At 45.9% G+C, this 26893-nt stretch overlaps 1 protein-coding gene across 6 annotated transcripts in view; it reads right to left on the bottom strand.

Annotated features, from left to right (window-relative positions):
- CYFIP2 (cytoplasmic FMR1 interacting protein 2) overlaps nt 1–26893 on the bottom strand; it is a 129567-nt gene that overhangs the window by 87188 nt on the left and 15486 nt on the right. For 5 of the 6 annotated variants that reach the window (XM_058721446.1, XM_058721453.1, XM_058721431.1 and 2 more), the window contains 9 exons: nt 21320–21459; nt 19726–19815; nt 14159–14236; nt 12365–12466; nt 8788–8969; nt 6894–6990; nt 5446–5574; nt 2902–3006; nt 656–747 (listed from right to left, as the gene is read on the bottom strand). In XM_058721446.1, coding sequence (XP_058577429.1) covers nt 656–747; nt 2902–3006; nt 5446–5574; nt 6894–6990; nt 8788–8969; nt 12365–12466; nt 14159–14236; nt 19726–19815; nt 21320–21436 — 992 coding nt within the window. In that variant the 5' untranslated portion in view covers nt 21437–21459. Of the gene's footprint in view, nt 1–655; nt 748–2901; nt 3007–5445; nt 5575–6893; nt 6991–8787; nt 8970–12364; nt 12467–14158; nt 14237–19725; nt 19816–21319; nt 21460–26893 lie in introns of those variants that run through there. The other variant, XM_058721460.1, reaches the window with a different exon arrangement.

The raw sequence follows: 26893 nt of genomic DNA, 5'->3' as shown, positions 1-26893 counted from the left end.
CACTTTTGACTAAAGGACAGTCAGCTCCTCTCTGTATGAATGGTCATATTCATTCAGCTTTGGGAAAGATGCAGACAGAAGAAACCTTCTTAACAGCCCCAGAGTGGCCAAGGCTGTAGCTGGATGTCCCCCACCTTCCAGGAGTCATTGACACCCCAGATCCCAGCACAGGTTACCTAGAATGGTGGTTTATAAAACAATCTAAGGTGAGGCTGTCAACCCATTTCGTAGGGGGAACTATCCAAACCATATACTCAATGACATACTTACTGCATGAACTCAAATCTGAGAGAACCAAGGTGATGAAAAAGACCACCATCTTGCTCCACCCGACCACTGAGGGCCAGCCAGTACCCCCTTCTCAAGGGAAGGAAGGCTCCTGCTTTCCCACTCTGAGAGGCACGGGTCACGGCTGGGACAGAGAAGGGGCGTGGCTATGCTCTGAGCACTTTTGAACCCTGGCAGCAAAGGTCAGATACAAAAGGGCTCAGAGCACCCTCCGCTGTTCCCTTCCGGCCGGCCGGGTGCCAGTGTTCCGATGGAATCCACCTGCCCAGGGCTCTGGGGAGGGAGGAGGGGCTGAAGTGGCCCCTCGGCCCCCTGCCCGGGCTGGGCGTCCTCGTGGGAGCCAAGAGACATTATGGCAGGCACTCACTTGGACTTGTTCTCTTCATAGTGAGCACTGGTCTTAATGTATCTGGCCAGCTCTATCTGCATGTCGCCGAAAAGGGGCACCACCTGCAGCTGCTGCAAAGGAAGCAAACACAAGGCGTGAGATGCTGAGGGCAGAGCCGGGTGGCCGCCCTCCACAGGGGAAAGCAGGCTTCCGTGCACCTCTGGGCTGACCCCTAGTTTCTGCTTCTGAGAATGCTACTATGAACCTCAGAACCAGAAAGAGTCCCAGACAGCGTTCAAGTCCTCCCCTGCCTCCAACCAACCTGTGTTCCAGCAAGTGTGCCCAGAGAAGCAAAGTGATTTGTCCAAGGTCACACAGCAAGAAGAATGGACAAAGGATGAGGACCAGAAGGCCTGCCTCCCAGGGCAGGGTTCGTTCTGCTCTAATTTCTCTGGGTTAGTGGTTAGTGGATTCTTGCTGCTGTAAACTCTGGGCCAGGAGTGGATACCCGGATGCCACTGGCTAGGTGTGGCCTTCCTGAGAAACTCTACAATGTGAAGCAACTGAAACCATAACACCGAACACTAAAGGGCAGACAAGTCCTAACTAGAGACCAAGACAAATGGAGAGGAGGCTGGTATTTATTGTTAGCTTCTATGCAGTCAAGCACTTCAAGACCAGAAGATCTTTAGGACAGTGGTAGATACGTGTCATGCTGCATTTGTCAAAACACACAGAATGTACAACCGCATGAGTGATTCGTAATGTAAACTAAGGACTTTGGTGATAATGATGTGTCAGGGTATGTTCATTGACTGTAAAAGTATGTATCTTTGGTGGGGATTGTGATACTGGGAGGCTGTACATGGCGGGGGTCAGGGGGTAAACAGGAAAACTCTGCACTTTCTGCTCAATCTTGCTGTGAGCCCAAATTGCTCTAAAACCTAGTCAATTAAACAAAACAACAACAACAACAAAACAGTATCTCAATCCACACAAATACTTTGTGAGGTCAGTACTATTATCATTCCCAGGTCACAGACAACAAAACTGAGGTTTAGACAGCTGAAGTGATTTTCACACAAAGTCAAACCAACTTGAAGTCAAGGAGCCAAGATTATAATCCAGGGTTGTGACTCACCTATGTAATTCCCACCAAATCCCAAGGGGAACCCTAGAAAGTAGATACCCTTGGCATTCATATTTTCCAGGCTGATGAACTCCATTTCAGAAAGGCTTAGTGACTTTCTCAGAATCATCCAGCTATCAGGTGGCAGGGCCAGACTAAAACCCAGGCCTGACTATGGCAAAGCTGTATGCCTCAACCCCACCCCTATCTCATTCACGCTGACTCAGGGCAGAGGTGGGTTCTGCATGGTCTCCGTGATGAGCCCTGTCTTCATTTGGTGCAGCTCCAGAGCAAAGTGAAAGTTCCAGCCTTGAAAAGAAGCAAAGCCACAGGATGCCTATTGGTGGTTTATTTCCCCCTTAACTTAGAAGAGTCAGTGGGATCCAGACTGGTGTCTCCCATGCCACACTTTTGAGGAGTTCTGCTTTTAATGTAAACCAGGATTTTCCATGTCTGATCCCTGAGGCTCCACTGAACGCCTGAAGTGCCCAATGCTAGAATGAACCAACACTGTGGAATTCAATCCCAAAGCAGAAAATCCCTTCATGAAAACCCCAAAGGCTTAATTTAACCCCAAGGTTTTATTTAAAAAAAAAACAAACTGGGGCCAGAAGATCAAACCCTGGAGGCATTGCAAAGGTCTGAGTGTATAATGGCCAATGATGAGGCACTATGCCCAGAGGCAGGGGCAAGCTGAGGGAGCCCCCCCCCCCCCCCCCCCGGGGCCAGAAGAGGCTGTGATTTTGCAAATGTGGATCAATTTAAAATCCAGTCTTTAATCCTCCTGCTTCTGTGAGCTCTAATATATACAGAAAATGAAAGCAGGCACTATCTTCTGGGATACACCTCTTTGTTGAGATAGCAAGGGATTTCAGGAAAGAGAAAAAGCCACATGCAGAAAGAACTGTAAGGCCCCCCAGGCGAACCCCAGCCAAATCCTGAGACTAGGAGCATGTCTGACTTTAACCGGCCAGGCTTCCATAGTGAGTGCCTTCTCCGGGGCAGCTGGAGGCCTGATCACTCTATCCTCCTCCTCCTCCTCTTGTGGTCTGTAGAGCTTGTGTGTCAATCAACAAGCCCCACTGCTTGCTGGCCGATTTCATTCTTTTCCCCAGAAAGACCACCCTTCAGTCCAGCCCCAGCCTTAGGTTCTGACCTTAAAGAACTTATCAATTTTGCTGAGGTTGATTCTCTTCTTGGCATCCAGTTTGTAAATGTTACTGACATTTCCATCCATCAGGTAGAGACCAAAACCCATTACCTAGAGTGAGAAGGGGCAGAACACAGAAGCCCATCACAACCATTGGAAAAGTTAAAAAAAATAAATAAATAAAAAAAAGGAGGTATGCACATATGGACATTATGTAGTGACACGTTCTATCTCAAAACCCACGTGTCTTCACATAAAGAAAGGAGACATATATCTAATTTCAACCCCAGATTTTATTTCTACGAAGAAATTCAGACTGCCCTTTAGTATCTCATTATGGTGGCCACTTGTTGAGTCCTTACCGTGGGCCAGAGTCTGTGCATAGGGCTTCACCAGGTATTCTCCTTAATTCTGACAACAATCATGAATCAAGTTTACACAATAACCTTATTCTACAGATGAGGCGTTGGAGACACAGAGAGGTTAGCCAGCTTGCTGAGGTCACATAGCTAATAAGTCGCAGAGACAGGGTCTGAACCCAGATCTGACATTTACACATTCAGATCCTTCCTGAAGGAAAGAGCTGAGCCAGTGTGTTCCTGCATCCCTGGGGTCTGGCACATCACAGGTACTTGTGAATACCTTCTCAGTGTTGAATGAACATTCAGCTATTCACTTCTCTCCTCAAAGAAGCTAAAACAACGCAGAGCCACTGGCGACTTCCCTGCCTGACAGTGCTCTATGAGCAGGTTGGCAGGTTGACTCTGGATATGCCTGTCCATCTAATAGCTCTCGAACGCTGACATGTTCTGCTCCTTTTGTCAAACGCACAGCGAGGCTGAAGGGGGCCTGAACGAAGAGGCTGAAAGCAGCTTCCGTGGGGAAGTCACATCTGACACGTAAGGGACTGGACTGGAGGACCATTAAGGTCGCATCCCCCTTAGTCCTATCCTGTCCCCATGCTCTGCAGGGTGTGCGCCAGACTTTTCCCTGTCAGGGGAGTGGCACCCCTGGTGGCATCTGAGTTCACTACCACAAACTGCAGAGCTGGGAAAAAGGTAGAGAGCTGAGGGCAAGAAGTCTGGGAGGCAGAGGTGTGGAGGAACTAAAACCGATTAAAAGTCAGTCAGTGATGGGGGTGCCTGGGTGGCTCAGTTGGTTAGGTGGCTCTTGATTTCAGCTCAGGTCAGGATCTCATGATCTATGAGTTCGAGCCCCTCATCGGGCTCTGTGCTGACAGCATGGAGCCTGCTTGGGATTCTCTCTCCCTCTCTCTCCCTCTCTCTCCCCCAAAATAAATAAATAAAATAAACATTGAAAAAAAAAAAAGCCAACAAGAGAAAACAAGGGCCTGAGAATCTGATGGCAGCATCTAGGAGGGCTTGGGGGGAGCGGTGTGGGGGTGGGGGGAGACTGGGATTCAGTGCTCCCAGGGTATGGCAGCAGCTATTTGGGGAAGAGTTATGGGGGTGAGAGGCCACTAGGCTCTGGGTGAGTTGCTGGACCTCTGATTATGCAGAGGAAGCCGGAGTGAACAAGTCACTGAGCCATACTGTCCTGCAAACCTCATTGAGGTGCCATGGGGATGGAGAGAAGGGAACTCCCACAGGGCTGGCATTAGAATAGCGAGGGTGGCCTGGAGGAGAGGAGGAAAAATAAAGCCAGCAGGAGAACAATGAAGGGGAGACTCTGGGGAAGACAGAATCAAAAAGACCGTGCGGCGTGTATAAGAACATGGGGAAGGTGGCTCATCTCAGTGCTATCTCTGCCGAGAGAGATCAGGAACAACCCAAGCAGCCAGAGGTGGACTGATGGCTAAAGAAATGGAAGCATATCCAGAGCACATTATTTAGCGGCTGCGCAATATTCCAGATACATTTAATGAAATGGGACGCAAACTATACGCGCACATAACTTATGCATATTGCAGATGTTGAAAACATGTCGAGCATAGAAAAAATTAGAAGGAAATACATCAAAACGCTAAAAGTAGTACCTCTGGATGGAAAGACTGTGAGAGATTAACATTTTTTTGTGCTTTTCTATACATTCCAGATTTTCTACAATAGATAGTACTTGATAAATTAAAAACGAAACTTGCAAACTGACGGAACAAATGTGATCATTTTGGCGAAATACAGCAAAAGCTTGAAGATTTTGCTTTCCTTTTGAGTAGGCAATTTCTCCTCCAGGACGTCTGACTTGGCAAGAGTACGTACACAAAAGCTGTGCTGTAAGAGTGTTCCGTGCCGTTTAGCAAACAAATATCTAATGACAGGGGATTTGTTTAATAGCAATGTCCACCTACCATGGGACACGCAACAGCCATTAAGAATTACACTGCAGAAATATCCATAACCACATCTGGAAAGATGTATGTGACATATTAAAGGAAATAAGGCAGGTTATGAAAAATTATGTACAGTAAGATCTGTATCAGCATTTAATTAAGAAAAAAATAAATGTTTTTTAAAAAATGATTTTAAGTAAGAAGGAAGTGAGGGGCAAGCCCCAGCCCTGGGGGTGGGGGTGGGGTGACCGCAGCTGTACCTTGAGGAGCATGTGCTTCTCACTGGGGGTCAGATACATCTTGTTCTCGTAGTAATCCACGCAGATGTTGACAATGTCTGCCAGCAGCTCCTCGTAGCCTGGGATCACTTCCAGTTGCTGATGGAGACACTGAACAGCAGCGCCCCCCTCTGGTTAGCCCCTCTCCTGCTTCCTCCCACCCACACCACCCCCCTGACAATCCCAGGTGGAGGGAGCCTGCATCTTCTGCAAATCCCCGCTTATGCCCCCATCATGCGCCCTGCCCGTGACAGGTCAGAGCTCCCATGTGAATCTCCCACGGCAAGGAACTTGCCCCTGCCCTGGGTCCTCCATTGTATTTCCTGGCAGTTGTGACAGTTAGAAAGTACTTTCTTGAGCTGAGCTGAAAAGCAGCTCAGCTTTCCAGCAACAGGCCTGCGGTGATCCAGGCTTAGTTTTGAGGGTGTGGACTTAGTCATGACATCTCAGCCGATGACAGAAAGACCCAGCCCAGGGGAGGAGAGGGGGACCAGCAGGTGTGCCCCTCCCGGCAGGACACAGCAGTACAGAAGCATTTCCCACAAGAGAAGAGTCTGAGGTCTTTGTCTCAGACTCTTTCTCTCCAAAGACGCAACCTGGCCCCCCCCGTGGGGATGCTGTGGACAGCACTGCTGGTGCCCCTCCCAGACAACCTGGGGCTGAGACGTGGGGTTGAGTCTTGGGAAAGAAACATGGAGCCTCAACCCTGACAGCCTTCTGCAGTCAACCGGGAGCAGGAAGGGCCCAGTGAAGCCAGTAGCATCCCTGAGACAGATGTGAGCCTGAAAACGCTTCCAAGATGGACGGCCCCTCTCAGCCAGGGTCCTGCTCACACTCTTGCTGGTGCCCGTTTAGGCTGACCTGACAGGTGAGCAAGATGGGTTACATTAAGTCGGGCAGAGCTCGAGAGTCGCAGCCGAGGGGAGTGCCTGGCAAAGTGGTGGCAGTAAGCAGAGCTGCAGCAGCTCATGCTCTTACCATTTGTCACACTCTGCCTACTAAGGGCGTTTAATACGGGGTCTCATTTATGGCTCACAACAGTCCTAGGAGATGGAGTCTCATATTCTCAAAGAACAGCCCCGTCTTACAGATGAGGAAACTGAAGCTTAGACCTTGCTTAAGGTCTCACAATGGGTCGGTGGAGGGTCCAGGATTAGAAAACAAGGCCGTCAAACTCTAGAACCCATGCTCTCAACCCTCACTCACGTGGGGGCAGAACACAGGCGAGAAGGCTTTCAGAGAACAAAATGTGCAGAGGGTAAAAGGGTCATCTGTGGCTGGGAGACGAGACTTAAGTCTGCTAATTCATGAATAGGAAGTGGAGATGTTAGATCTGGACTGAGTTCCCCTGCTCATGGTCCACCCACACTTCAGGCCCCTGCCTGTGTCCTGGGACACCAGGCCAAGATGAACAAGGAATTTGCTACCACCTGGGTGATCCTGTTGTGGTTGGCCAGGAACATGGAAAGGTTCTGCGACTCCTGGATGGACTGGGGGTCTGCCATCTTCCTCAGGAACTGTGCCGCCCTGTACACGGTGTTGCAGAGAAAGATGCTCAAGTGTAACCAGCTGAAGCCGGGCCTCACGGGCTCTTGCTCCTACCTAACCCAGAATTTCACTGCCCCCTGAGGTGAAGGAGCTCTGAATATCACAGGGGACTCTAACATCAAAGGAGAGTGTTTTCTGGGGTCATTTCGTCTGGGGCCATGTACACCCTTGTGATAAAGGTACCTCAAATTAAGAGGCAAGATTACACTGAACGTCAAAGTCAGCAAGTTTAAGGGCAACCGGCATCCTATCAACCAGCCCGAGGTGGCAAGGCAGGGTGAAACGAGCATCCTCGCGCTGTGCCGTGACCTGCTGTGAAGCTGCACAGCGGTCATGGAGAAGAACCCCAGGCAGGGTGCACTGAGTGGTTTTGAGTGGATTATGTTATTTATAGAAAACCTCCAAGTTTCTAAAGCAAAGCACTGCATGGAACACAGAAGTCTGTTTCACCTAACAGGATTACAGGGGAAGGGATGATGGGTACAGGGAATACACACAGGACTCGAAGGGGGAACACCATGGCACCCTGGACTTTTCCAGCCTGACCTGGTGTCGGTGTGGCCTGTGTTATGGCAGCCTGGGAGGGCACGGACAGGACACCTGCCTTGCTCACGACCCTAGCTGCTCTACAGAGCATGTCACTCATGACCAAAACTGGGAAGAATGGGGGTGGGGGTGTGGGAGACATTATACTATGAGTTGTCTACGAATCTTTGTGAAAGCTGCCATTTCTGAGCCAGGCTGGAGATGGGGCTCTGCCTGCGGGCATCCCTAGGTTTCATAGTTTGCTCAGGAGGATAAAATCATGAGAAGCAGGTCTGTTGTCTGCATTCTCCAGTTGCTCCGGGGCCCTGGGAGGAGGTGACTCAAGGAGGAGGGACTCTCTTCATCAGTGACACAGAAAATCCTTCCCAAGCAGTGTCCAGACACTGCAGGGCTCATCTGAACCTCCACAACATACAGGAAAGATACCTGTTGCTTCGGGGCGGCTGGATCCTAATTTCTGGAGAGTGACAACCTCTCACCCACCCTGTCCTTCTTTCTTGCAGGCTGACACTGGCCCCCGACTGACTCTGAGGACAAGCCCCTGAGCTGCAGCCCCCACTCCCACCAGTAACTGATGGAGGGGGGCACGCACTATCCAAACTGGGGCAATGACCATCCTCCATGGGACTTTGGCAAACATATATGAAAGAGGCTCCCCTTCTTTCCTTTGAAACTGGGGCAGCTACGCTGGTCAGAGGGAAGCTTACAGCTGCTGCTGGCCACCACCGGGCACAGGTCTGCCTGAGCAAGAAGCTGCTATCAAGGAAAGTCGAGCCCAAGAGAGAGGTAGAGGGCATCAGACCAACATCATCTGAGTATCCAGATCCAGTGAAATTTTTCAGTTCTGGGAGCCAATCCAGTTCCTTCTTTTACACAAGCAGTTTGAACTGGCTGTCTGAATCTTGCAGGAAACGACTGATGTGACCATTTTCTGATTATTTTCCTGGTCCCACACTGCATGGGACCACAGAAACCGCTACTGCTCCACAGGTAGGGGATAATGAGGATTTGATGCCATCTTGAGACAGAACGCTGACAAAGAGCCAGTTCTCCAAGGACTCAGCTCTGCATCCTAGTCCCCAAACTGCAAAAACCGATAGAGGCCCAACCCTGCCGTGTTGAAGAATGGCCAGTTTGGTTCTGGAGAAGGAGCCTAGCAGAAGGGCTCTATCCTCTGCCTCCCCTAAGCTGGCTACCCAGGCAGAGGGGAGGGGGGGAGGGTGCCCTGACCTCTTGTAGGCAGAGTGGTCGTTCTTGACGCTGCACTTCATATTCTTCAGCTCATCCAAGACGGCGAACATGTTGATGAATTTGCCCAGGGTCAGGAGGTAGGCCTCGGAGACAAAGTCCTTCCTCCTCTCGGCATGGCAAAGGCGCTTCACCTCACTGCAGAACCGCTCAATGGCCTTACGCTGCAGGCAGAGGGGCAGCAGGTGAGGACGGGCAGCCCAGGGGGGTTGGCTCACTGTGCTCTCTGTGCGGAGCAGGACCAAGGCTTGTTCCCCGGGGGCTCTAGTCAGTGCCTGGACATGTAGAGGGAGTCATATCTGCTGGGAGGTCTTTCTCAGGGGAGTCCCTAAATCCAGAGCTCGTTTCTAGAGAGCAGCCTGGAACCTGCAGCCAAGTGAGTCAAACCAATCAATTCATTCACCATGACCTCTCTGAGAAGCATGATGTCTTACTCAGTTTTGTATCTAGTACCTAGGACAGTGTCAGGCACCAGATGGTAGAAGGTTAGGGACCAAGAGTGAGACAGACATTCAGAGAGAGATGCTAAGGCATCCAATTGAACATCTACTATGTGCCAGGAACCATTCTGGGTGCTGGAGTAAAGTAGGGAACAAAACAGAAAAAAAAAAAAAAAAAAAAAAAAACTTTCTACCCTAAGGGGCTTATATGCTAGGGAAGGCAGAGAACAAAACAAATACTCCATATTAGAATGTGATACACATTATGGAGAAAAATAAAGGGGAAAAGGGAGGGCAGAGAGAGCTGTACACTTTAGTAGGAAGATCAGAGAAGAAATAACCAAGATGTGACTTTTAGAAAAAAGTTTGAAAGAAGAAAAGGAGAAGGGCAGGGATAACTGACAGAAGTGCATTCTGGACGGCCAGTGCAAAGGCCCTGAGGCAGGCGTGTGCCTGGCATGTTTGAAGGATGAGAAAGCCAGTGGTTGAAGTGGAGTGAGCAGAAGGAAGAAACTGGAGATGGAGAGGGACCAGGGCCACTGGCTCTTGCAGGCCTTCGTGAGGGGTAGGATTTCCACATTGAAGGAGTCAAGGAGAAGTGGGAGGGTTCTGAAACAGGATAACATGGTATGAATTGTATTTTAAAACGGTAGCTGTTGCAGTGAGAATACACTGTAGGGGGCAAAGGTAGAAGCAGGGAGAATAGTTATAGAGAAACAGAGAAATGAAAATATGTCCTCTCAAAAATGTATGCATGGATATTTACAGCAGCATTGTTTGTAACAGCCCCAAAGTGGATATAACCTAAATGTCTATAACTAATAAGTACATAAATAAAATGTGGTAGATCCATACAGAACAGTATTTGATCATACATTTTGGTATGTGCTACAACATGGATGGATCTTGAAGACAACGTGCTAAGTGAAAGAAGTCTGTCACAAAAGGTCACATATCGTATGGTTCCATTTATATGCGATGTCCAGAACAGGCAAATCCATAGGGACACAAGATAGATTAGTGGTTACCTAGAGCTGGAGGTGGGGGGCACACGGAGGGTGTAATGGGTGGTGGTGAAAGGGTTATGGGATTTCTTTTTGAAGTGAGAATGTTCTCAAGTTGATTGTGGTGGTGGATACACAACTCTGTGAATATACTAACAAAAGTTGTTGAATTGTCCAATTTAAGTGGATAAATTGTATGGTAGGTAAATTGTACCTAAAAAAACCTGTTACCAAAAAAGGCAGCTGATCAATAACAAAAAACGGCTAACGCAGCAATTCAGAGAGAGACAGAGAGAGGAGGAGGTGGAGGAAGGAGAGGAGGGGGAGGAGAGGGAAGGGGGGAAATTACTGTGAGCTTCACTCCATAGATTTGGTACACGCTACCCGCCAATCATTCCTTTCCTCCAAAGTCCAGACCAAGCCACCCTTGCTCCTTCCAGGGTCTAGGTCCAATAAAACTTTTTGTCATGATGGGAATGTCCCATATCTGCACTGTCCAACACAGGAGTCACTCACACGCTACTGAGCATGGAATGGCTGGTGCAATGGGGGAACGGAATTTTAAATTTTATTTAGTTTTAACGTAGAGAGTCCATATGGCTAATGGCTCCTGTGTTGAACAGCATAGTTCTAAATTACTGCAGATCCTCCCTTCTAAATATCTCATCAGAAGACCCTTAGTTAAGACCCTTAACCCTTAGTTAAGCACTTAATCAGTCTCTGGGTAGTTTTTTTCTCTCTTGGACCTGCCTTCTCAAAGAGATTAGGCTCCTAGGGGCAGGTCCAGGGTGCCAGTAACAGCAGCTGCCATTTGATAAACTGGCTCTGTAACCAGAGATCTACTGGGCTCTTTACAAACAGACCTCATTTATCCTCACTGCAAACCTGAGATTCGGCATGATTTCCAAGGCGAGAGAACTGAAGGTGCCAGATGTTAAATAACTCACAGGCACATAAGGACAGGAGAGTAGAACCTTGGGTTTCTCTGCCTGGGAAGCCGGCCCTCCTGGCCTGGACGGCATGCACCTGCACCTTCCCCAGACATTCCCGTCTCCCATCCTGGCCTGGGCAGAGCTGGGCGCAGGGCAGATGTGCGGCCAGTGCTTGCAAGTCTATTTGCAAAGCTCAGCTCTACAGCGGAGCATGCGTATGCATGGAGTGTGTGGTGGGACTCCCACCCCAGGGTACAGACTGGTCTTGAAGCGTTCATCCTGCATTCCTGACACAACCATGATAATCAACCTGCCTGCAGGATTTTCCCTTTGCCACTTCTGTTTAAGCAGCTTGCCCTCTTACCTTCCATTCGTGGAGGCCCTTGGTTCTCTTTTCTCTTTTCTTCCTTAAATGATAGTTCTTCCTGGCTTCCCAGCTGGTCTCCCTGCTGTCACTCTTCTCTCCCCCCACCCCCACCCACCTCCCATCCATTTTCCACACAGCAGCCAGAATGCTGCTGTAAAACCTCAAATAAGAACATGTCACAAGACACCCCCAGTGGCTTCCATGGTGCTCGAGTAAAATCCACATATTCTTTTTATGTCCTACTTCCTGGCCCACAGTGCCCTGTAAGGGCCTGTCTATCTCCCCCCATCACCTTTGTCACCCGTCCCTTCTCAATCTGCAGTTTCCCTGGTTTCATTCTATTTGTTAAACATGCTGTGCTCCTACAGGCCCCAGGACCTTTACCTTTGCTGTTCCTTCCACGTGAAACCCTCTCCCTCCAATCATTACCCGCCAGCTTCTTTCTCACGATACACGTGTTCAAATGCCACTCCTGACAGCCCATCTCTAAAGCTGCACTATGTCACAGACACCCTGCACCCCAGAGTTATTCTGTTTCAGTTTTATTTACTCACAGCACTTACTACACCCTGAAAAGGACTGAATATTGTTTACTGTCAGTCTCTGCTACCCGAAACACACTCGTGTGCTCACTAGGATGTAAATCACAGGGAGAGAGGGAGGCTTGTCTGCCTTGCTCACCAAGGGGCACGTCAGGGGTGCTCTAGAAGTATTTGCTCAAGGAATGAATACCATGGCTCAAAAATCCAGACCCCAGCATCTGGCAGAGTGAGGCCCTCTCAGGTCCCCTGATTCAGACCCACCCTTACCCCTCACCTGAAAGTACATGAACTTCATGAGCTTGGTGACCTCTGGCTCCAGCACCTCCACTGTCTTCTCATAGATCTCAACCCGGTTGGGCTGCTCATTGCATTTCACCTGTGGGGAGAGAGGAGATCACACATCCTGCCTTGCCAAGGCAGCTCTGGTTCACGTCTGTTGTCTTATTATCAGGGCCCGTCTGCACTCTCATAGGCATCTCGTTTAGGATGATAAATGCGGTGGTCACCCTAGTGAGCAGAGGCCGGGGTAGCCCTGACTGTCGGGTATGGCTTGGAGGAACAGAACTGCCTGCCAGACACCGGCTGCAGGCAAGAAACCAGCTGGTCCTGAGAACGGAACCCTCCTTCCCTTCAATCTGTTCAGTGCCCTGGCCTCGAGCTGTACACACGCCTACATCGATCTGCACGGTCTCCTTCCTTCAGTCTTTCCCCACTCCTACCCCAGTGGGGCCCCACCAGGTTCTAAGCAGAGAAAAATGTTCCAGCCACTGTTCCAGATGTACCCGGGGTGAGGCCCCCTGGCCAAACTTGGCTCCATCAAGAAACCCCTTTTCTTTGCCCAGTGGTTTTCAACACATCAGTATCACATGGCAGATGTTTTCACAGCATGCACACCCGAGACTGCTAACTGGTCAACTGAAACAAGAGTGAGCAAAAGATAAGCACGAGGACATTCTTCACATTGTTGCTGAGAGATTCTTAAAATGGTAGCAATAAGTTAAATATCTACCAGTCAATGATTAAATGGATACAATATGATGCATTCATACAGTATCATTATAAAGCTGCTAGAAGGAATGAGATAGATCTACGGGAACTGACATGGAAAGATTACTACCATAAACTGATGGGTGAAAAAACTTGCAGGACACGAAATGTAATTTAATCCCATTTTTTGTCAAACAAAACTGCGTGTGTGTTTGTGTGTCCATATATAATACAGGCATAGGGAATCTAAGAGTTCAAAGCAAACTGTTAATAAGCAGTTAACTCTGGGGGCTACGATTAAGGGGAAGAGAGAGGAATAGTTTCTGTTTACTTTACACACCTGTGGTTTGTTAACCTTGTTATAATAATGGGGCCCATGAATTATAGGATGATGGTAATTATAGTAAATGTAATATCTGTATGAGTCAACATGAAAAAGTAATAAAGAATTAGGTGGAAAAAGCAAGTGGCAGGACAATACAAATACAAAACACACTTTTATAAATGATAATTTCCAAAATAATATTCATAGGGACATTTATGATATTCGAGGGAAAAGATCCATGCAGCAAGGTATGCATGGTGACTATGCTTTGGTGGGAGGTGGGTCCAGGCAGTGGGGGTCAGGAGGTGGGGACATCTTGCTTTTTACTTTATCTCTCTCTGCAATGGTCTGGGTGTCATACAGGTAGCACATACTGCTTTTGAAGTAATGGACAATTTTTTAAGTTTATTTATTTATTTTGAGAGAGACAGAATGAGAAGAGGAGAGGCAGAGAAAGAGGGAGAGAGAGAATCCCGTGCTACGCTGTCAGCACGGAGCCTGGCGTGGGGCTCCATCCCGTGAGCGCGAGGTCATGACCTGGGCCAAAGTCGGACGCTTAACCAACTGAGCCACCCAGGTGCCCTGAACTGATATTTTTTAAGTTGTCTTCAGTCTTGTGGGAAGCACTCCAGATGTCGTGAGCAAACACCTTTGGGTAAGAGGCCCTGCTTCCTTCCCTGCCATCTGGAGAGGCTCAGCTGTCTGGGAGGGGGTGAGGTGGAGGGCCGGGAGGGCACCCGGCGAGGACGGTCTCACCTGGGGGATGGCCCGGGAACAGCTGCGCCAGGTATACAGCATGACTGCATACTCATGTCCTTCCTCCAGCATTTCATTCTGAAAAGCAAAACACACTTGGCAGGGAGAAACCACACGCAGCAGAGCCAGCAGACTCCTTCACGGCGCCCCAGATCCTCACGACTCACAGTGGTCTGGGGACCAGCAGCATCCACACAGCACGACCTGGGAAGCTTAGTAGAAATGCAGAGAGTCTTGGGTCCCCGGCTGGGCCTATGGAATTAGAATCTGCATTTCAACCAAACTCCCAGGTGACTCCTACTCCCAAGGTGCGCAACTGAGCTTGAGAAGCCCTGGCCTAAATTATCCTCCTCAGACATCCAAGGGCTCTAGCAGCAGGCCACATCTTTCCAAGACAGATGGCCACCTGAGAAAGAAGAAGGCAGGTCTGTTTGTGCCAACAGCAAAAGTTGTATCAGGCATACTGTTAGCCAGAAAACAAGCAAGTAGCAAAACAGTGTGGACGGCAGATAGGTTCAAACACCAAACAAAGAGCAATAATTATGAAAGTATATTGTTGTGTACTGACAAATATTTGGGTGCAATACGCCCCAAGCCGGGAATAGCAAGCTGTCTGTGGGGCTGGATCAACGGGGGCTTTCACTTTTCGTATTATAGAGTACTCTTTGCCCTTTTATAAGAACGCTTGCTACTATTTCAGAAGCAAGAAAATGAGTACGATAAACTTTTAAAAATAATGTACGGCAGATGGCAAAACCAATAACAGCATGGAAAACGAATCTGAAAAATACAGCGATGACTCACCTCACCTAGCAAGTGCTAAGAGTCCTAAACTCAGGGTCCAAATATCTGGGCTCAAATCTCAGCTTCCTCACTTGTTAGCCCTTCCCTTTGATCTTCAAGAAATCACTTAACCTAAAATTCTCCATTTAGTATCTGTTTAATGACAATGACAAAAATGACCTCTGAGAATTTTATGAGAATTCAGTGGAACTCTCTCTCTCTCTCTCGGTGATCTGTAAAGGGAGGTGAGAGTATTACTAGGAAAAAGACAGTCTGGCAGTTTCTCAAAGAGTTACATACAGAGTTACAATATGACTGCAATTCTATTCCTAGGTACACACAGTCAAGACAAATGAAAACATTAGGTCCACACAGAAACTTTTTATTTTTTTACAGTTTATTTATTGTGTGTGTGTGTGTGTGTGTGAGAGAGAGAGAGAGAGAGAGAGAACATGCCAACAGGGGAGGAGTGCAGAGAGAGGGAGAGAGAGAATCCCAAGTAGGCTCCTCACTATCAGCAAAAAGCTTGACGTGGGGCTAGGTCCCATGACCATGAGATCATGACCTGAGCAGAAATCAAGAGTCACTCAACCGACTGAGCCACCCAGGCGCTCCCATATCTATACAGAAATTTGCACACTTGTTCATGGCAGCATTGTCCTAACCATCAAGAAGGCGCAACAACCCAAATGTCCATTCACCGATGCCTGGATAAATAAAACATGGAAATGTGGTACAGCCACACAAGGGAACAGTGTTTGTCTATAAACAGGAGTGAAGAGCCTATCCGTGCCACAGCACGGATCAACTCTGAAAACATCGTGCCGGCCATAGAAGGCCACATGTGTCATGACCCGTTTAGATGAAATGCTCAGAACAGACAAATCTGTAGCAAGAGAAAGTAGAGTGGTGTTTGCCAGGGGCTGGGGAGAGACAGGAATTGGGAGAGACTGCTAATGGGCCTGGGGTTTCTTTTAGTGCTGCAGAAATTAAATGGTGGTGACAGTTATATGACATTGTGAATTTTACGCTATATGACGTTCACAAAAGAAATAAAGAAGTATTACTAGACCAGCTCTCTTGTAAATGTTCACACTGATATGAAAATGAACCTTTACTGATTTTTTTATTCCATGTATCACATCTATTTCATAACATCTCCCTAGCGCAAGATCAGATTTAATTTGGAGTTTATTACTTACTGTAGTTTTGTTTTCAACAGCAAATGTCACTGACGAGTCATACTTTCAATTCTTAATTCGGAGAACTTTAAAAATCAATAACACGTTGTCCTTGAGACCGAAGAAAACCAAGATCAAGCCTGCGGGTCTGCTACTCTCTTGCTTCAGAACAGATGTCAAAAAAGGGAAATGACAGTAACACAGGGAACATGTATTTACTTATTAGAACCAAATTGCCCACCAGCAGGGTGAGGATTCCAACTTTCACTCACTGAGTGCTTTACTGAGCACCTGCAGGTCCCAGGCTCTGTGCTATGTGCTGGGAACAGGGCAGCAAACAAGGCTCCCTATGAATAGTTCAGGTGACCATCAACCAGACTTGTATGCCTGAGTACAGAGGTCAGGATGCTGTGGTAGAAAGAGCCCTAAGTGGGGCCTCAGGAGACTTAAGTTCTGGTCCTGGCTCTGCTTGGGTTCACCTTTTGCCTTGAAAATGGCACCGATCTCTCATTTGCAGGTAAAGGGTTGGCCTAAATCACCTGGCTGCAATTAGTCATCTGGAGAACTTTGAAATCCTGATTCCCAGGTCATGCTCCACCAGAACTACATCATTATTCCCAGGGTAGGGGCCCAGGCACTAGTATTTTTTTTAATGCTCTCGAGGCAATTCCAGTGTGTAGTCCAAAAAAGGAAATTAGGATACAGAAAGAGATAGCATGCATGTGCACACAAAGAGAAACCCTAACCCAGGAAATCTCTGAACATTTTTGTCTCTGTGCCTTTGCTCATGCTGGTTCCATAACCTAGTGTGCCCTCCCTATCTCATCTCTCACAGAGAAACCTCTAACTATGTGGGACAGCAGAGTTGCATGGAAGGAGATCAGACTGGGAATCCTAAGTCTTGAATTCCAGTTTCAATCCTGTGATTTACTAGTTGCAGGATCATGAGCTTGTTAACTTCCCTAGGTCTGTTTTTTTCATCTCAAAAGTGAATATAAATGCTCCCTTTGCAAGTCATAGACTGTTATAAGGCTCCAGTGATACTATGTATGAGAATATCTTATACATTTTATTTTTTTTATTTATTTTTATTTTTTTCAACGTTTTTTATTTATTTTTGGGACAGAGAGAGACAGAGCATGAACGGGGGAGGGGCAGAGAGAAAGGGAGACACAGAATCGGAAACAGGCTCCAGGCTCCGAGCCATCAGCCCAGAGCCTGACGCGGGGCTCGAACCCACGGACCGCGAGATCGTGACCTGGCTGAAGTCGGACACTTAACCGACTGCGCCACCCAGGCACCCCGCGAGAATATCTTATACATTTTAAATCACGTGTATGGTTAACATATGTGTGTGTGCACTTTGTGTGTGTGTGTGTGTGTGTGTGTGCGTAGAGTATACAAGGCCTACTCAAAAGTCCCTTCGTTCATCAAGCTTTCTCTGACCCTCTCAAAGACCCTTCAAAAACAGAGAGGTTGGAACTTCTACCGTATCATTTACCTTTAACTTTGTGCATTTCTATTTGTCTACACAGACTAATCTAGAGCACAGGTTTGGTAGACAGACAGACATGCATTTGGCAATGTCACTTGTTAGTGGCAGGACCTTGAGTAAGTTACTTAACTTTTCTGAATTTTAGCTTTTCCTGTTTGTAAAATGGATATTGTAATAAAACTTGTCTCACAGAGTGGGGTGAGAACTAATTCAAACAGTGCATTTAAAATATCTGCACAGAGAAGACATGAACAGACATTTCTCCAAAGAAGACATACAGATGGCCAACAGACACATGAAAAGATGCTCAACCTCACGGATCATCAAGGAAATGCAAATTAAAACCACAATGAGATATCACCTCACACCTGTCAGAATGGCTAAAATCAAAAACACATGAAACAACAAGTGTTGGTGAAGATGTGAAGAAAAAGGAACCCTCATGGACTGTTGGTGGGAATGCAAACTGGTGCAGCCACTGTGGAAGACAAAATCAAAAAAAGAAATACTATATGATCCAGTAATCACACTGCTGGGTATTTTCCCAAAGAATATGAGGACAATAATTCCAAAGGATATATACACCTCTATAAATTTATTGCAGCATTATTTACAATAGCCAAAATATGGAAGCAACTTAAGTATCCATTGATAGATGAATGGATAAAAATGTGGCATGTGTACACACACACACAAACACACACTGACAAGGAATATTATTCAGCCATAAAAAACAAAAAGGGGCACTTGGGTGGCTCAGTCGGTTGAGCATCCCACTCTTGATTTTGGCTCAGGTCATGATTCCAGGGTCATGGGATTGAGCCCTGTGTCAGGCTCCATGCTCAGTTTCAGATTCTCTCTCTCTCTCCCTGCTCTGTCCCTCCCCCGACTCATGCTCACTCTCCCTCCCTCTCTCTCTAAAAACAAAATAAATCTTTAAAAAAAAAAGAACAAAATCTTGCCATTTGTAATCTTGCCATGGATGGGTCTAGGGAGAATACTACTAAGTAAAATAAGTCAGAGAAAGACAAATACCGTATGATTTCATTTATTTGTGGAATTTAAGAAATAAAACAAATGAACAAAGGAAAAAAAGAGAGAAGCCAAAAAAGAGACTCGTAACTATAGAGAGCAAACTGATAGTTAGCAGAGAGGAGATGCTCGGGGCGGGGGTGGGGGGTGGGGGGGGTGGTGGGGGGGTGGATGAAATAGGAGAAGGAGATTAAAAGCACACGTATGAGGAATGCTGGGTAATATGCGGAACTGCTGAATCACTACATTGTACACTTGAAACTAATATAACACCGTGTGTTATCTACACTGGAATGTAAAAAAATGTAAATAAAATATCTGCACAGAAAGTGTTCAATAAATGGTAAACTTGTCTATATCCCACTTGCCTCATTGAGAATCAAGACTGGCCCCTCTCTGACCTTGCATATCCCCTCATTTAGCACAGTCTCTGCAGGTACCAGGTGCACAATATTTGTTGCACGAATGGGGCTGGGTATGGTCAGGCAAGACTTTTAGCATATAACTGATACAGTGAGAGAGGTCCACTGAGCTGCATGAGGATTCTGGAATTCTTCAAATTCTGGTGCTGTGTTAGAATAAAATCAATGAAAGCCCAAGAGGGAAGTGAGTGATCCCTCTGACAGATGGGTCACATACGGACCCATCAGACCATTGATGCCGCTTGTGAATGATTTAGGCCACCACCTTCCTTGAGTCAATAATATGTTATTCTACAGACACCATCTCTCTCTCTCTCTCTCTCTCTCTCTCTCTTTTGAGAAACGTTTTGCTTTGGTCAAGAGACAAACTGCCACACAGCCAGTAATCTATAAAGTATAAGATAAGGCAAGATCTAATGATATGCTGATTCAAAAAGCTACAGAAGTTCAGGGATGGAGTGGGATCAAATTGGGCCCTCCTGTGAGTAGGATTTGCAAGGTTAGAAGACAGGGGAACATTGTGCCCCAGGCACGGGGAGGGGGTGGGGAAGCGCAGGGGAACAGGCTTCTGGAGAAGGGTCTGACTGAGGCAGGCAGCTCTCGGAATAGCTGAGCACTTGCCCCTCCTGTGCTGGCAGGGTCACAGTGACTTACCATGCTGGAATGGACCGTAGCCTGCTCAATGTACCTTGCAATTCCTGTGACAAATGCATTCCTGTCCTCAAAGTTTGTGTCAAAGTTAGCCTGTAGGAATTAGAGGAAGAAACATTTGTTGGTTGGAAAACAAGTCCAAGGCGGCTGGGTGTCCAGGGAACCCCACTGCCAAAAAATGCCACCAGACTCTGTGGAAACCTATCTCTACATCATGCTTTGATCTTCCCCTGAGAAAATCCAACTCTGACTCACACTGGGCAGGAGCTGGCTAAACAGGGCCCGGATCTGCTTCTTCCCATTGGTAGTTAACCAGATTCACCCAGCTGAGGCTTGGAAGCAAATGCTTAAACTACATAATCCTAAAGAGCTGTGAAAAGTTAAGATGCGCGTTGTTTTCATCCAGCAGTTGCCAAAATACTTACCTGAGGCTGCAGATACGTATGTACAAGGATAATAACTGCAACATTTTTTTTTTCTGATAGAAAAAACTGGAAACCATCCCAACATCCATTAACAGCAAAAGGCTAAATCAATAATAGTATATCTGTACGATGCACTTATAAGTACTATGTGGTGGTTAAAAACAAAATGATAGCATTGTAGTACTGTTATGGAAAAGTATCCATAATAGATTTCAAGTTTAAAAAGCCAAACCACAGAGCAATTATCTACCGTATGGTTCCCTTTTGGTTAAAAACATCTAGATCTATACATAATACGTACTTATAAGTATAGTAAAAAGGGCTGTGTGTGTGTATAGTCATAGAGGGAAATTTTTATTTGTTATACTTTTCTGTATTGCTTGTAATAAAAAGATATGCACATAATTAAAAATTTAACCTGGGTTAGAAGACGTGAAGGAGCCAAGTTTGTAACTTGAACCTTTAGGAATGTGCTTGATAAAATCTAACTACCGAATGAAATTACAAATATATTATGCATTCATATTTAGTCTCATTTAGCAGCCCCAGAACTAGAAAAGGTCAAACACAGCTAAAAATTTTATATTAACTTGTTCTTTCCTAACGTGGCATACTCGCCCAACATGCCCAGACAAGGGGCTATTTGCAAGGCTCACTCTGGCTCCCCTGATGCCCTTCCAGTCACACCCTGGGGGGTTACGGTTTTGAACAATCTGATATAGTTTATCTCAAGCTCCCCTCTCTCAGGCAAAAGCAAACAATGGTGAGCGACTTCCCTGAGCCATTAGCTGCTGTGGGGAGCTGAAGAGCTCTTCTCACATACATGAAGGAAAAGTAATTACCCAGGCAGGCTCTAGAGGTTTCTAAATTGTAATATTTAATTCATGAGATCAGAGCTGCCGAAACCTTGGTTGATGCTGCAGCAAGAACAGCCGGGAAGGTATTTGGGGTCAGAGCAGATCAACAAGCCTTCCCTGGGGAGTTGAAATAGTCCTGGTATTCGTTTACTAGCTAATCTATTCCTCATACTCAGCTCCACCAGGGCACAAGGGACTCCATCAGCTCAGGACCTTTCACCTTCCAGATGCAGACCTCCGCCTTCCCTATGCCTTCAGGGCACACCCACCGAGGGGATCCGGAGTTCTGAACTCCCCGGTGTCTGGGAGACTGACCTGGTACATGATGGAGGAAGGTGGTGGCTCGATGCATGGCTGCTGGTCGGGGAGGGGCAGCTCTTCCAGCAGGTCCACGTTGGACAGGGCATCTTCCAGGGTGACGTGGGTGGTCATGGCTGCAGTTTGTGTATTCTGCACTGAAGGAAAGGGAGAGAAGATAGGGTGGAGAATGTCAGGAATGTCAGGGGTGCAGGGGTGTCAGGGGTGTCGGAGGTGAGAACAGTCTCACCCAGTTCAGCCTCCTTCCAAAGAACAAAGGGGGTTTATTTACATGCATTGAGACCACTTCCACTTGCTACCTCTTCACAAGGTGCCTGCAACCTGTGCCTGATATTTGAGGATCTCTTTACAGTTTACAGGGTACTTTTTTATGTCTATTGTCTGGACTAAGCCTCACCACAACCCTCTGTGGTCAACATGGCAGGTGGTAAGGCAGCTGCGTGACTGATGAAGAAACAAGACTCAGAGCAACTATATGTAGCACCCACACAACCACGCTAAGGGCAAAGGGCCTCACATAGTGCCTGATGCTAGACGTGGGCCTTGGCCAGCCCCCAGCTCTGGTCTTTGGGAGGATATGTATCTGTTTCAGTCCTAAATAACCACACAGCACAAATACCCATGAGGGAAACAGCCACGATTATCAACCTGAAACCAGGGCCTAGGTTTTACAAGCTCATTAAGCTGGGACTACAAGAATTCAGACTCCAGCAAATTTAACCTTACTTGCAAACACAAAGAGCCATGGTCTTCCTTGGCCTGGGGATGTTTTGTGAGGCACTCCAAACAAAAAGCCCTAAACGGACATTTCCATGTCTTGGGCCCTGGCAGAGCTCACTGGCTTTGATGAGAGCTTCACAAGGCAGTGCAGCTGATGGGGATCTGAACAACACAGTTACCCAACTCGAGCTAACTACTATTTTAAGAACTCAGCACCCAGCAAACAGAATACTCATTTTTTAAAAGCATACGTAAAACACTGATAAAAAAAAGATCATGACTTAGGCCATAAAATAGGTTCTCATGAGTTTCCCCAAACATGATGTCTTAGACGTCACATTCACTAAGTAGAGTGCAATACAATTAGAAATCGATAATGCAAATCATAGCCAAAAAACCTCCCATACCTATGATAATTTATAAAAACATACTTCCAGGCTACTCATACCTAAAAAGGAATTCAAATAGAACCATACAACATTTAGAATTGAGCATAAATAAATGCCTTAAATGCATTTAGTAGAAAATAAAACAGTGAAACTAAAAGAACCTAATTTTCACTCCAAAATCTAAAGAAAGAATAAAAATCAACCCAAAGAAATGAGAATGCCGGGACCATTCATTACAAAAGCAAAAATAAAAGAAGCAAAGTACAGAGCAAACCAAACTGAGTAGACCATATGAATAAAAGTCTAAAGACTGAGTTTACTAAGAAGATTCATATTAATAATGAGCTGACCCTTTAGCACACTTGAAAGGGAAAACAAAGAGAAAGCCCACTGTGTTGATAGGCCTGCAGCCCTCCCTTTCCCTCCCCAGTCCCAGACAAGTGTGAGTGGGGCTTAGTGGCTGGAAGTTCATTCGGAAATGAACTGTCCGAGACCAGGGCGGAAAGGACCACCCACATGACAGGGGGGGCGGTCCAGGGGCTGTGAGATGCTGACCAGCTGCAGAGTGTAACCAAGGGCGTGCTGCCCCACACTGGCGTCTCCTTCAGGCCCACAGCTGGGGGAGCAGGTCAGGGCTGAGCAGCTACACAAGCTTCCATTTCACTGAGTTTTCTAACACACCGCCCTGCCGTGCAGGCTGGCAACAGCGAAGGCCACATCCAGTGAGGGCACAGGGAGCTCAGATGTGACTTCCCCTCTGTCCTCTGGAGGCGCTTGGCCTCATGAGGTTGGTTTCAGGTCCTCTCCATACTTACGCTTCTTCCTATTCTCTCCCCTGAATTCTAAGTGTGGCATCCACAGCAAACCATTTGCCAATCCACATGCAAAAAATTGTCTTCTTTCTTACATTAGTATTTTTTTTTTAGTTTATTTATTTTGAGAGAGAGAGAGCATGTGTGCCCACGAGAGCACGAGCAGGGGAGACGCAGGGAGAGAGGGAGAGAGAGAGAAATCCCAAGCAGACTATAGAGTAGAGAGTCCAGCATGGGGCTCAAGCTCACGAACCATGAGATCAAGGCCTGAGCTGAAATCTAGAGTCAGACGCTTAACCGACTAAGCCACCCAGGTGCCCCTCTTACATTAGTATTAAGTTCATTTTATAGGAGGGATTAGTAACTTTATAGAGCATAATGATCTACAAGTTCCAAAGCCCTAATAATTCTCTTCACTCAAATAATAATAATAATAATAATAATAATAATAATTCTTTAGCCCTTACACTCTGCCAAGCACTCCACTATTTGAATCTTGCATCAACCCTATAAAAGTAGGTGCTGTGATTATTCCCATTTTACAGAAGAGTCAAAAGAAGCTCAGAATTTAAGTAATTTCACAAGGTCAAGTGCTGGTGAGTGTGGAGCTGGGGTTGGAACCCAGGTTTCTCCAGCTCCAGATTTTGTGCTGCCTTCCAAGCGCTCAGACTTAACATTGCAAGGCTACTCATCCTGATGAAGATCGATCTCACACCGGCCTCTGTGCTCGATCTTTTCAAACACTATGCCTCAATGGTTCTGGATTCTGCTTGTGCCAAAGAACCGAAGGAACAGCTTCTTAATAATAAAATGCCTGGGCTCCATCCCTAGAACCTGAAAGATGGTATTAAAAAAAAAAATAGCCCTATCTTATAGTAAGAGAAGTCCAGACTACATGGAGATACCGTATCTCACTGACAGATTTGGCAAAACCCCGTAAGTCTGACGACATATACCTGTTGACATGTACTTCTGTGGAGAACCAGGTCCTCTCAAACATTGTTGGTAAGGGTATAAATGTAAAATGGCACAAGGAAGGAAATCTGGCAATATCTAACAAACTTATACGAGCATTTTATTCTTTGACCAGCAATCCCACTTCTAGGAAACTATCCCAAAGACACTTTGATAAAAGCGCAAAAAGGCATATGCACAAGGCTATTCACTGCAAAACTGCCTGTAATAGCAAAAGACTGGAAAATGAAAATGTCCCTCAACAGAAGACTGTCTGAACAGACTATGATACAGTCACACAGTGAGGTACTAGGCAACAGTAAAAGGAATGAGGAATCTATCTTACCCACAACTGTGGGGTCATCTCCAGGATATGGTGTATACAGTATACTGTCATTTATATAAGAAATCAGTGATGCATATACACACACAAATATTAAACAAACAAACAATGGAAGGATAAACCATCTGATTTTAAAAAGTGGCTACCTATGGGGAAGAGCGATAAGCAGGAACATGGTTAAGGAGTTGGGGATAGAGGCTAGAATTCTTTGAATATACCTTGTTTTGTAGATTTGACTGTGAAACCATATATTTTATATAATTCAAAATAAAATTTAAATTTAAAAAGCAACTGCCACCCCGCGCCAAAGTAAAATAAAACAAATGAAGGTATATTTATATTAGTTGTTGCCATAACTATACAGAAAGGACCTATTCCAAGTGATTTTAAAAATTCAGAAATTTGAGCCTACATTTCTGGTAGGAGATACTCTAAAAACAATGAAGTGTTGTAAAAAATATCTCGAGCTTTTTTCCACTAATTATACTGGTGTGCTGTTGCAGTGAGAATGTCCGAATGCAGTGTGAGGTAAAATAAATTAGTAATTATGGAATGCTCTATCATCCCTGGTGGTGTTGAGAACTGGCATTCCTGATGTGAGAGAAAGAGATATAAGACCACGTAAACCAAATAGTCCTGAATATGAATTCGAGGTTATCAATAAGAAGTCATCACGTGTTTTAACTTTAAATAGACATACATATGTCCATCTGTATGTATGTGTATGTGTGTTTATTTCCTAGTTCTGTGCCCCAAAAAGACAAAGACACAATGACCAACCCATGAGCAATGAGCAACTTGAGTGCCAGGCTGTGGTCTGCAAATACCATTTCCTGCTAAAAACATCAATGCTCCTTGGAGAAACAGCTCAGTCCAGGTCTGGGACAGGAAATGTGTAAGAAAGGCTTAGAACAAGTTGTCGCAGCAGAAAGCAAGGAAGCAGCTCTCTATCTATGACTATGTCTGAGGGACCCAGGAGCCAACCTGAGGCAGCTTCTGCTGGCCGAGGATGGGACACTGTGCATCAGTTAGCATAACTCAATGCACCTGAAGCAGTGTCAAATATGTCTAAATCCATGAGATCCTAAAGATACCTAATAACATCTTGGTTTTTATTACTTTGTTATTGTTGGAAGATGCCAGTGAACCAAACTTTGTGTTGAAAGTAGGTAAATAAAAGGAAAAAGGCAAGTATTTAATGTGCTTTTCCTATACAAACCGACCACTGGATAACCAAATTGCAGCCCCTAAAATGGAGAGAGGCACTGATTGATCATCAACTGCTAACATCACTAAATTAAAAGACAATGAGACATTAGGTGCCTCCTGACGGAAAACCATCCATCATCTTATGAAAAACGCTGGACCCAAAGTGAAACGCTGGAGTCTAATCAAGTCTTTGACACTCATTCACAAGAAATGTATAGGACAGAAAAACATCTTAGAATATCACTACATTGATATATCACCACAGTGATATAAATAGTAAAATACAATCTATGGGAAACTCTGCAGGACAAATGACTCAGTGTCTTCAGCAAATAAATTCCATGGGGGAAAAAAAGACATGGAAGGGAAGCTATAGCCCATTATCAGACTATCGCAGTGTGTCTGTCACCTTATTTGGATCCTCTTTCAAACAACCCACCATAAGAAAACCATTTCTGAGGGAATTAGAAAATTTACTAGTAACTGGGCATCTGATAACATTAAGGAAATAGTGTTATTATTTTTGAGATATAACATCAAGGTTGTATTTGAAAAGAGTTATCGCCTAGAAATACCTACTAAAATACAGATAAAATGATACAGGGGTTTGCTTCCAAATAATACTAGAGGAGGAGGACGTGAGTAACAACAGAAGAAACAAAACTGGCCGTGAGTGAATAATTGGTAATGCTATGTGATGCTTACACAGGGATTTATGATATTTTTGTATCCAATTTTACAGAAGTTTGAAATTTTTCACAGAAACTTCAGGCTCAGTGTATATACACTACCAGCTCTCATCCATCGTCTCTTCTTTCACCTTCCCTGACTCCTACTTGCCATGGTCTTTCCCTTCGTCTTTCTCATGCAACCTGCATTTCTTCTGGACTTTTCACAGGCTTCACAATAACTCACCTACCAGAATAATCCCTAAGGCTTTCCCTTTAACACGTAAGATGCCTGCACTTCCCTTGAAGAGAATCAGCAAATGACCAGCCTACAAGCCAGTGAATTAGGAGTCTTTATTTCAGTTAATGCAACCTTTCTTTTCTCCTTCTAAATGAAACTTCTCTACTGGATTCCTGGGTTTGTTTGCAGATCATTCACTGCCCAAGGGAGGAGGAAATCAGACATTTTCTTTTAA

Source organism: Neofelis nebulosa, chromosome 1, assembly GCF_028018385.1.
Source record: "Neofelis nebulosa isolate mNeoNeb1 chromosome 1, mNeoNeb1.pri, whole genome shotgun sequence".
Classification (NCBI taxonomy): domain Eukaryota; kingdom Metazoa; phylum Chordata; class Mammalia; order Carnivora; family Felidae; genus Neofelis; species Neofelis nebulosa.
Note: the sequence above shows the minus strand (reverse complement) of the source record. Positions and strands in the feature narration are given on the sequence as shown.